This window comes from Barbus barbus, assembly GCF_936440315.1.
Source record: "Barbus barbus genome assembly, chromosome: 22".
In the NCBI taxonomy this organism is placed as follows: domain Eukaryota; kingdom Metazoa; phylum Chordata; class Actinopteri; order Cypriniformes; family Cyprinidae; genus Barbus; species Barbus barbus.
The window spans coordinates 27,940,092-27,952,416 of record NC_136750.1 but is presented as its reverse complement, the minus strand read 5'-3'; the positions used below and the strand labels follow the sequence as shown (position 1 = coordinate 27,952,416).

General features: G+C 39.9%; 1 protein-coding gene across 1 annotated transcript; it reads left to right on the top strand.

Moving 5' to 3' along the window:
* Positions 1-5,604: 5,604 nt before the first annotated feature.
* LOC306888217 (SLIT and NTRK-like protein 3) lies at positions 5,605-8,220 on the top strand (the record flags this gene model as incomplete). The annotated part of the gene is made up of 1 exon (XM_079446411.1): positions 5,605-8,220. One exon carries the CDS (start codon positions 5,605-5,607, stop codon positions 8,218-8,220), a length of 2,616 nt encoding a protein of 871 aa, XP_079302537.1.
* Positions 8,221-12,325: the final 4,105 nt, after the last annotated feature.

Below are 12,325 nucleotides of genomic sequence, written 5' to 3'. Positions count from 1 at the left end.
TTGTGCTTCCCAGCTTAATGCTATAATATTGATGTTGTTGCGATGTGGTTGCTGAGGTGTTTTGAGTGTTTTCACTCATTGCTGTGAATTTGCTAAAGTGTTTTGCTCTGAAGGTTAATACTTAGGGTTAGGGATTTGAACAAACCCCATAAACGAACATATGAGCAAAAGCTAAATTGATCAGACTACGCTGGGTGAATTTTGATAGTACCAGCGTATCTGAGTGGAATGCAGTTATTGCTGTGATGGAAAGAAGTGTATTGTGGACGGGGGGGATTTACCCTATGTTCTAGTAATCCTGGTGGTCTTTCATGTCTCTTTGGCACAAATACGGTATGCTCATAGTTATGGCACAGACTGTGCCCGGGCTTTCTGCCACTGCTTGTCCAGAGATTCATGTCCATCCGTGACCTGATACTGTACATCAAAGAGAGCTGAAGCACAACATGACACCTGCCTCAAATCAGCAGACCTGCTGACTCCGTTGACCATGACTGTACTTAGCTGGGTAAAAAGTTATAAAATGCACTTGTGTGTCAACATTTCTTTTGAAATAAAGAGTATGTTGACACTGACTCTGGTCTTCTAGAGATCCAACATATGTAGAGGAATAATCGTTCCACTTTCATCAAAGTGCAATATCTTTAAATAACCTTTCCAATGTCAAGTCAGTTTGCTGTCACTGTGAGTAATGGCTGCTGCATTTAAGGCTGGACATGTCAAGTACTTTAGTGATGGAAGATGAGTTTGTATGTGATTGACATTGCCATATTTTTGTTTTCAGGACGGAGAGATTCCAGGGTGGCTGATGAACCGTGACAGAAGCACACAAGAGAAATGTTGTTTCAGGCCAAAGGACACCTTGGAAATTTATTATTTAATGGTGTAAAGACATTTCAATGTAAAAACACATTACTTCTGTTCCTATGATGCATTGTGAATGATGTGGATGCCATTATTGTATATAAATACCTTGATTTTTGGCAATAAATAAATATATACAGTGGTGGCCAAAATTATTAGAACACTAGTATTTTCACCAGCTAAAAAATGGTTTTAAGTCGATTATTTCTATATTTTGTTGTAGTGTGCCAGTAGGAAATATCAGTTTACATTTCCTAAAATTTCATTTTGCCCTTAATTGTAATAATCCAGTGAGATTTTTGGTGCACAAGGAGTTTGACAATAGCCAAATCTGATCTGATCATCATCCAGTCTGTCTGTAATCACATGAAGAAACAGAACAAACTGAGACAGACTCAATCCAGAAACAGTGTGGCAGCGTCTCCAAGATGCTTCAAGAGACCTTCAAGAGAGAAAAAAAAAAAAACTTTGGTTTGGTTAATTTTTATTTTGTTTTATTTTATTTTATCTCTATGCTATGGGGAAAATGCATGCACTCTATTATTGACAGCAGCATTACTGAGAGCAAAGCTGTCACAAGTGGATGTGAGAATTTGCATTTGCCCATATTACAACATGCATGTTTCAGCATTAATTAAAAACAAGAAGTGACATCAGAGACGATTAGAAATGGCAAATTGTGATTAGAGAATTGCATACTGATGGAAAAATAATGCAAATTAAGCAGGAGGAAAATAACAACACATGTTATGAACTGGCTTTAGTACACTGGGATTTATAAAAGAGAAAAACAGCAGAACAAAAAAGGAATGAAGGGATTTAGGAGTGACTGGCAGATGCAGAAATGAAAGATGGCTTTCACACAAGACAAGATGATTGACTGGCAGTTTTACACACTGCTGCACACCAACCCAGATGCGACTCTTAAACCTTCTCTTCACTCACTCACCCCTTCTTTCTCTCTCTCCTCTTCTTTCTCTTGCAGACGTTAATCCACCTTGTGCCGTCATGACTGATGCTAACCAGCCAATCTAGGTGGGGCTTTATGTTGCATGCGTCAGTGCATTGTGAAAGGTGAGCACACAGTACAAATGTTCCCCACTGACCCTGTGCTTTTGGGGTCCTTTTAGCTGCCATATATAGGCTTAGTCTTAAATCTTCACTCACTAGTTTGCTCATCTTTAATGAGAGTGTGCTGTGTGCTTGCACTGCATTTAAATTCAAAACCAGTCCAATAAAGGCATAAAAATGTAATCTGTAAAATAATGGTGGTTAAGGCCAAGAAAGCTCCCGAGCTAAGAAAAAATGCAGTACACAGAAACAAAGGTAAAAAAAAGCTGTTACTGGGGTGGTACCTTTTCAAAAAGTACTCAATTGTATCATTTAGGTACCTTAGATTCTAATATGTACTTTTAAGGTAATAATATTGACTCTTAGAGTAGGTATATTATGAAAAATCAATTATCTTCTGTTTCAAACACGATAAAACTATTGCATTACTGAAATATACTCTGAATATACCTGTTTTCAAAGGAATAATCCTGATTAATCAGGAACACATACATACCTCTACATGTATGTTAATGAGAAGAAATGGAAAACTGGAGTCCATTAATTTCAGTAAAATGCGACGGTTGTGTGCTGGATTGAACTTTATATCTCAGTCAAGTCAAATTCCAGAATATAAATCCAGTTCAGTTATATAAATTATAAAGGTGTTCTTTTGCATCTTTTGTCTATTTAAAGGATTAGGTGACACCCATTTGGGGAAGTTCTCTATTAAGGAAAAAAAAAAAAAAACAATGTCAAATAGTTTTCAGCTTTATGTCTGCATCATAAAAAAAAAAACATTTTGATTAGCGTCAGGTTTTATCTGATCTGTAATAACCAAAATAATAGTCATGATAGTTATAGCTGCAATCATCATCATCACCATCATCACCACCACTCTCAACACAATATTTATCGCCTTTGAGCAATCCAATTAAGCATGACTCATGAAAATTACAGAAACTCAAATCTCATTATAAAATCTTGTGTAAATGTATTTAAACATAGCCTACGCTCCAAACACTTCATAATAACTTTAATTTAATAACTGAAAACATTATCTCTGTTAAATATTAACAGATCAGTAGTTCAAGTACATTCAAGCCGACACTTTCAAGCTAGTTATCAAAGGGAAGTTGTCACAACTTCTAGCTACAAGGTTTCACATCAAAAAGTTTAACTGTGTGGTCGAGACAAGCCCATACATATCAGTTGGGGCAAGCTGTCACATTTAATTGGACATGTTATCACTTTGATATGTTGTATTTTTTAAGTCTATGTATTTATATGTAAGTATATATATTTACAGTTTTATTTTATTTTTATTTTATTAATATTATTTTATTTTTATTCATTTTATTTTTTACAGCAAATTGACAAAGTGTCTTTAATCAACTCTGTTTGTTTTGGGGGAAATAGTGGTGGACATATTCCAGTTTTTCACTGGCTATAAGACTACGATGTACAGTATGTACCTAAACTGATTTTTAGAAAGAAACCTACCCTTTGAAATATTCACAGTAAAAGTGCAAAAGCTAGCCCCGGTCTTCCCTATAAATCAAAGTTAAATTCCATATCTATTTGGATCTATATTAACGATCACTTTAGCATTATTTAAAGTAATACTGTTTTTTATGTCATTAATAAATCATATTACAGAGTGTTACCCATAACCTCTCCCTCATAAATTTGTAGAATAAAGGTATCCTGTCGTTGCCGCTGCCCACGCGCAGAGCTAGATTGCCCGCTGCAGGCAGAGCGCGGGAAGACAGGGCGCGGGGAGCGCGCGGAGCTTCACACAGAATTCTCCTCAGCTGTCTTCACTGCAGATAAAACCAAACTAAATTCATACAGAGGAAAAATAAACAGATTTATTGGCTAGTTTCGTTTGTAATTTTGCCGTGTTAAGTCAAGGAACCCCGGACTCGCATTTCAACGAACGAAGTGGCATTTTCCAAGGAAAGAAAGATGAAAAACTGTGCACAACGGAACTGAATGGGACATTCAAAGCCTCAGAAGAGTTCACCGATGAAGCTCAGAGTTAAATAACCTGTGACATTTATCTCTGAACACAAATCGGATATGAGATCGCCCTATAACATAACGTTACATCGCCGATGAGGAGAGAGAGAGAGAGAGAGCACGGATGCGCGCGCGCTCCCGGTGCGGCACTCAGCGCGCTCAACAGCTCGTGCCTCCTCCATCCCAACCCTCTCCGCCAACGCCGTCTCTCCAATCTCTGCCCTCTCCCTCCCTGCTCGCTTTTCTTAAAGCTCATTTCCGTGACGATCCGAAGCTTTTCTCCGGCACGATGAGAGACGCCAGCAGCGCAGCAGTGGGACGAACCGAACAGAACCGCACGAAGCGGAACTGAGCTCCAGAACTGAACGAACCGGCATCATAAACAAACCTTTAAAGAAAAAAGAGATTTCATTCAAATCACGTCTTCATCTTCTCTCTGGTCTTAGAGAGAGAGAGAGACCGAAAGAGAGGGAGAGAGATAGGGGAAAAGCACAGGAAATCTTTAAACTCCTCTTATTTCGGATGCTCCGGTGAAAAAAAGGTGAATTTTGAGCGTTTTAGATGTTCACAGACTTTTTGGAGATGGGAGAATGACCTGGGTGATCCACAGAATAAGCTCTGTATTTAATCAAATGATGCATTGATTTGTTTCTGATGTAACTGCGCAGACTGCTGTACCAATCTCCCAGTTTTAAAGGTGTTTTAGCAAACGTATTTTTAGTAAAAATATCTAAAATGCAAGTTTAATTTTAAGTTTAACATTGATAATTTTTAGTATTGTTTGTGCGTAAAATACGGAGATTTTTTAAAGCGTTTCATTCCAATGCATGCTCTTTTTTTTCTTTGTAGCCAACCATCGGAGGCAACCTGGGACCACCCGTCTCCAAACCCTGGAGATGTAAAGTTGGACACCACTAAAACCGAGTAGGTATCCGCTACTTTATCGCTTGGGAATGGAAGGACATTGGGATTGATTGAATAACCCAGGACACCAGAGAAGGGTGGGAGGAAAATACAAAGTGCGCTATTCATGGAAAATTGCAGTCTCTTCTGGACGGAAAACAAGGATCTTTCGAGGGCTTTTGGTCCTTTTTTTCATTCGAAATCCAAGAGATCCGCAGAGTGTGGCACACTCAGCAGCATTTGGCTCTGAGTTTCTCCACTGATCTGCTGATAACATCTGCGCTAATTAAGTGCGTTCAGACTGTGGAAAGCAAATAACCTCCGTTATGCATTAAAGGTGTATTTGGCGTTTTGTTCATGTTTTATTGATATAATGTTTTTGAGCTTTGCATGAACGTGGAAAGGAATGATTATTCAGAATTGACAAAAGTAATGCATTAAACAGTTTAGATGTGCTTTGTTTCATTCGGTGGTTAAAAGCATTAGTGGTGATTATGCCCTTGAGTCCTGTTTTTTGGGTGTAGTGCAAGCTATCATCGAGTGAAAGATGTCAAGCCCATGATAATGCATGATCTCTATCGTAAACATGTCATGATGTGGAAGGAGGAGGTGTTTGTTGTGTAGTTTATTGTGCGAAACGCTCAAAGCATTGCAACTGTCACTCGCTGTCTGAGCCTCCTCATCTGACACGCTCTCTTTTTTCTGTTTTGTTGCAGTGCTTTGAAGTGGCTCTCAGCCTTAACTTCATCAGGACTCGGCGGAAGGATGCTGTGGTTTACCCTGCTAAGCACAATAGCTTTAGGATGGACTACGCCGATCCCTCTGTTGGACGAGTCGGAAGAAATAGATGAGCCTTGCTTTGACCCTTGCTACTGTGAAGTCAAAGAGGGTATTTTCCACGTCCACTGCGACAGCAAAGGATTTACAAATGTCAGCCAGATCTCCCAGATGTGGACGAGACCCTTTAAACTCAATCTGGCGAAGAACTCCATGCGTAAACTGTATTTTAACAGCTTTTTGCACCTCAACAATGCTGTGTCACTCAATCTGGGGAATAATGCGCTACAGGACATACATGTGGGCGCGTTCAATGGCCTGAGCATCTTGAAAAAGCTGTTTTTGCATGAAAACAAACTGGAGGTGTTCAGGAATGACACTTTTATGGGGCTGGAGAGCCTCGAGTATCTTCAGGCGGATTACAACGTCATCAAGAGAATAGAGAGCGGGGCGTTTCGCAACCTGCACAAACTCAGAGTACTTATTTTGAACGACAATTTGATACCCGTGCTACCCAATTTCTTATTCAGGTCCGTGTCTCTCACTCACCTTGACTTACGTGGCAACCGCTTGAGAATTCTACCCTATAAAGGGACGTTGGAATACATCGGTCGCAGCTTGATGGAGATCCAGCTAGAGGAAAATCCATGGAACTGTGTGTGTGACATTGTGCAGCTCAAAACCTGGCTGGAGCGCATCCCCTACACGGCACTGGTGGGTGACATAACGTGTGAATACCCTTTTCATTTACACGGTAAGGACCTTCGTGAGATCAAAAGAAGTGAACTTTGTCCTTTACTCTCTGAAGCAGAGCTGGAGGCCAAACATGGCATCCCCAGATTACCGTTTAATAACGAAAATGTCTGGCCCACCAAGCCTTCGTCTATGCTGTCATCTTTTCATAACACAGCCTCCTCAGTAGAGTACAGAGAGAGACACGTAAAGCCGACTAAACGGCCCAGACCCACAAAAACACCACCCACTCCTCGTAGCATTTACCCAGGGCTGAATCAGCCTCCAATCGCTGCTTACCAGACCAGACCCCCTATACCAATCATTTGCCCAACAGGGTGCATGTGCAATTTACACATCAATGACATGGGCCTCACTGTCAATTGTAAAGAGAAAGGCTTCCACAACATTTCTGAGCTGCTGCCACGACCCCTCAACGCCAAGAAACTCTATCTAAGTGGGAATTTGATTCAGAAAATTTACAGGTCGGATTTTTGGAACTTCTCTAGCTTGGATTTATTGCACTTGGGTAACAATCGGATATCATATGTTCAAGAAGGCGCCTTTATGAACCTACCTAATTTGAAGAGCTTATACTTGAATGGCAACGACATTGAAAGGCTAACTCCAGGCATGTTTCGTGGTCTGCAGGCGCTTAATTACCTGTATTTCGAGTACAATGTCATTCGAGATATCCAACCGGCCGCTTTCAGCCTCATGCCAAACCTGCAGTTGGTTTTTCTCAATGACAACCTGCTGCGCACCCTGCCTGTGGATGCTTTTGCTGGCACCTCCCTTTCTAGGCTCAACCTGCGCAACAACTACTTTCTGTACCTTCCCGTGAGCGGAGTCCTGGAGCATCTCCACTCCATTGTTCAAATCGACCTTCACCAGAATCCTTGGGACTGCTCTTGCGACATCATCCCGCTCAAGCAGTGGATTGAGAAGCTCAGCTCTGTCATTGTTATGGGGGAAGTGACCTGCAAGACCCCGGACTTCGCTCTTGGCAAAGATCTGCGCACCCTGGAGGCTGAGGTCATCTGCCCCGAGTTGAAATTCACCTCTTCTTCTCCAGTCCTGCCCAATGACATGACAGCCACCAGCGGCTCTGAGTTAGGACAAGCACCAGCGACAGGAGCTGTTCCGCTCTCTGTGCTGATTCTCAGCCTACTGATTCTCTTCATCTCCTCCGTGTTTTTGGCCGCCGGTCTATTCGCATTCGTACTGCGGAGGCGAAAGAAACTTCCCTTCAGGAAGCGTCAGGAGGTGGACCTTACGGGCATTGAAATGCAGTGCAAGATCTTTGAAGAGAGGCAGACTGCCTCGCCTGAGAAGCCACCCGGTCACGTCTACGACTACATCCCTCATCCCGTTACTCAAATGTGTAACAATCCAATTTACAAACCACGAGAAGGAGAGATCGATGGCGAGCAGTTTGCAGAAACCAAGGAAAATAACAGTAATTATCGAACTCTTCTGGAGAAAGAGAAGGAATGGACGATGGCTGTGTCCAATTCCCAACTCAACACCATTGTCACCATCAATCAGTCAGGTGACATGGCAGGCTTTCACGAGAACGGAGTGCTTTGCCCTACCGTGATTGACAGCCAGAGACCAACCCCTACGGTGGGTTTTGTAGACTGCCTGTACGGCACCGTTCCCAAATTAAAGGACATGCACGTTGCACATGCACATCCCCCCGGAATGCAATACCCTGATTTACAGCAAGACGCCAGATTAAAAGAAACATTACTTTTCACTGCGGGGAAAGGATTCCCTGAGCAAACCCAAAGTGAATACCTCGAGTTAAGGGCAAAACTCCAAACCAAGCCAGATTACCTCGAAGTCTTGGAGAAATCGTATAGATTCTAATTCAATTGGAAACAAAAAAAAAGAGAGTAAACTCACTTACACAAACTCCCCCCCTCCACGCCCAAAAAGAATACTTATCAAAAAAGAAGCATGGCAAAATTATATGTTTCACACACGTACACATACACACTCTCACACACATTTCCCCCAAGTCGCTTTTGGAGGAAAGGCCATACTCAGATTTTTCAATGAAGTGCCTTTTTTTCAGAGTAGCCAGCAATGTTACCACCCATTATTTTTGTACGGAACATTATTCTTGTTGTTGAACCTCCAGAGCGCCTGGCACACTTTGTAGAATATTTGCAGTTTGCTGCATGCATTCGACTGCAGAAGGAGGTTACTGAGCAAAAACTTCACCTGCTATAGAGATAAAGCGACGTATTACCCGTTGAGTGGTCTATTTAATTTTCTATGCCGCAAAAGACAGAGTTCTATCTCAAGGACGCACCCGAGGATCAATATTTGTGAATATCTAATGGCACTTCAAGATTTTATGGAGTTCAACGCACTTTCTTAAGAAAAACGCTTCTGGATACTATCACTAACAGCTTTTTAGGAAGCACTTTTAATGTTTTCTCTCTCTCACAAAGATTTGACAAAGTTAAAAATGTGCATATATTTATTCTGTAATTTCAGTGAAAGATTTAATTGTAAAGGTAATGTTAAATCAATGTATAGTGATTATGCGTCTGGTATAGCCTTCTTAATAAAAATACAAAGTCTTAAATCAAATAAAAAAGGGTACCAATGCATACTGTTTGTGAGAAATAGACTTGACGTATTGGTATGGCACTTCAAACGACAAATGATAAAATGCACATTAACCTATCAAGGTCTCACTGCTGCTAGGAGAGTCAGGTTGAGACAGTCTGGTGTTCCTGCCTGTATGCATGTCATCAATGGGTTTGGACAAGAAAAGGAGACCTTGGTTTAGATTTGAGTCGTTCTGTGAGGTATGCTGCTATACCTGTCCACTGCTTACTAAATTACACAACATATTTAATGCAATGTCACTTTTACATGTGTCCACAAGAGGGAGAAAGAGAGACGCACTCGCATCATGTCTGTGGATGGACAAAATTGATGTTTGATTATTTGAGGGAAAACGCCACTTATTTATTTCAGGTATGATATACAACTTTGTGCAACATATGGCATTTAAATATAAATTCTGTTTTTGTGTGTGTGTGTGTGTGTGTGTGTGTGTTGGGGGTCATTTTAATGTTGATGTATTACTCAAGTGACATAATTACGTACTAGAAAGTGATCTGTCCAACAAAAACTGATTTTATACTCCCCTTTGACAACAAAGTGGCTATTTTTTAAACCAAATATTTTATGTCTGTTTGCCTTTGCCAGTTCTATCCATAACTATTTACGACAAACATCGAAATACAGTTAATCTAATATAAAGTGTAATTATTTCTCCTGAGGTTGTCAAGGATGCAGAATGGTCTTTCTTTATTTGTTTCTTATCATTCAGCTGACTAGCGTAGCTTCTGTTTTCTCTGTTCAATATCCACCAATAATTTTATTTATATTTTTTCCCTACACTCATCATTTACCCAGCCTGTTATATCAATATTTCAATAAATTTTGCTTGGTCCATATTTAACAGCACTCCCTGTTGTGCAAATCTGTTTCACATCAATAATGCGTCCAAACAGAGAGCCTGTGGATTTTTATTTTTTTGTCAAAAAGTGTTCATAAATGATTGTTACTGTGGTGTCCTAAAGTGCATGCAAATGCTACCTTAACTGCATTTCTGTCTTCCATGCATTCTCTTCAGAGCTTGTTTGATTCATTCTTCTAGAATGAGAGGTGTAACTTTTGTAAGTGAAGGTGTCATTCAGAGATTGTGTGGTGATCGCTAATGCTGCTGTCTGGATTCTTCACTGTGATGAAGAACCGCTCAGGGACAGTAATGGTCATAGGGACAATGTCACCTTGCTGTGGATTACATCTTGGTTGTCCTTGTCTCTATATTTCAACATAATGATCTTACTTTATTTTTTGCTAAAGGGTAGTAAAGGTAATGATGTAAGATGTTGGTGTCAACAGAGTTCATATTTTAATTAATGATGTTCTAAAGGGTTGACCTGGACAAAATACATAATTAGAACAGTCGTTCTTGTTTCTGCAACAATTCATTTTATTTATTTATTTATTTTTTAAATAGCCTTCCTTTTTGACTGCACTAATCAATATAATAGGCAACTCAAAAACAAATTATCTAAATGGATAAATGTTGTTCTTTTTAGACATTATCTAATTATTCCATGCAACTTGCATATGTGTTTATTTTCTAGTTCTTTTCCCACATTTTGCCGTTTAATACATCCCCCTGAGGTTAATCTTGGCTTGTTAGAGCCGTGCTTGGTAAATGATCAGTTGGTTGGGGTTTATGTAATCTATACTTGACTTATGTCAAGAAACTGTAGCTCATTTGTAGTATTGAATGATTTCCTACATCAATATCATCGTTTTGTTTGTGGCTTGGTCCTGGCGAACCATCGACATGGCCGCCCTCTCTGCCATCGTTGGCTTGCTTGTGTGTTGCTGTTTGTTTTTTTTGTGATGGATTCTGGGAGACGCAGCACTGAATCTGCATTTCACTTAGTTTCTTCCTCCTCTTGATGGTTTGTTCTTGGGCTTTTCAAAGGGCTTAATTAGCTAAAAAACCCAAGGAGGTGGATTGAGGGGGAAAATTTAAAAGGAAACCGGGGAGGAATAAAGACTTGAATTTAAACAGGCCAAGCATGCAGTTCAGCATGTAGAATCAGATCTTCTGGAATGTGCCAAAAATTGAAACTGGATTTTGGAGTTGTTGGAGTGCCTTCAATCCTTCAATCAATATTAAATATGGAAGCGTGCTTGGGTTAAATGACTTGTCATATTTCTACAGTGATTCCAGAAAGTATTTGGACACTTAAGCCACAGACATTAAAATGTCTAAATGCCATTGCATTAGATATAAAATATTAAAGCAACTGGCATCTGGGATTTAATGAAAATAAATGTTTTTCTTCATTTATTTCAGTTTTCTTTATCAGTTTTGCCCAGTGTCTTTTAATAAGCTGGTGTTTTGGTTATTTTTATTGGATATATGCAATCAGTTCAAGATTAGTTGCATGAACAACTATGAACTTGTTTCATCTATTACAAACAAATGTTGAAAAGGCATTCAGACATTTTAAATGGTGCTTAAGTGCCCTTTCTAGGCTCTCTGTACATGTATGCACATTCCTGTTTGAGTTATGTAGATGCTTTTCATTACTTTGGCAAGTATTTGCTAGCTTTTTGAGATGTTGTCAGAATAGTGAAGATGGCTTCAGAGCCCGAGGGAATAGAGAATGTCTAATGACTCGTGGTGGTGCTGAAGGTTGCTGTCCAAGGTGCTGAAATCACTTTGCATGCAAATGGAATAGAAATGAACTCCAGCTCTGTCCTTATCCTTAGAATTGTTCTGTTTTGAAGTTTGATTTTAAATTAGAATGTTGACCTGCTAAAATTATTCATGTGAAGTCTTGCATTTTCCATTACCAAACAGCATTTATTTCCTCTGAATTTTGAACCAAACTGAAATGTTTAAAATCCACAGTATTACACAGTATTAATAATGCAAATTACTTCAGTGCAAGTTTATACAGGAATCATATTTCGTGTCATTTACTGTATATGAAAATGTTGTTGTTGTTGTTTTTTTATGTGTGTGTGTATGTATTCAATTACCCATTGTTTCAGTGCAGAGGTGCAATAAGTCATAGCTGATAGACATCAAACCTCCCCATGTGAGATGCCGTTCACGTCATGTCTATGCATGTGTGAGCTCAGTTTAAAAGAGGAGAGAGACAGTAGGAGGGAGACAGAGGATTGAATACGGTGCTTGTGAAAAATCCCTGAATTTCATTACAATTGCAAGCATTGTGTTAGACAGCATTGTGCTCGGGGTGATGTTTAGGTGTGAGCAGACAGCAGTTTTCTCTTTCTTCTTTTGTCTTGTGGTTTTCTTTGCAGCTCGTTCATGTAGGACAAAGAATGAGAGCACATAGATAAATGAAGAGAAGTGGGGGGTGTCGTCAGCGTGTACTGTATTTGCGGCAGA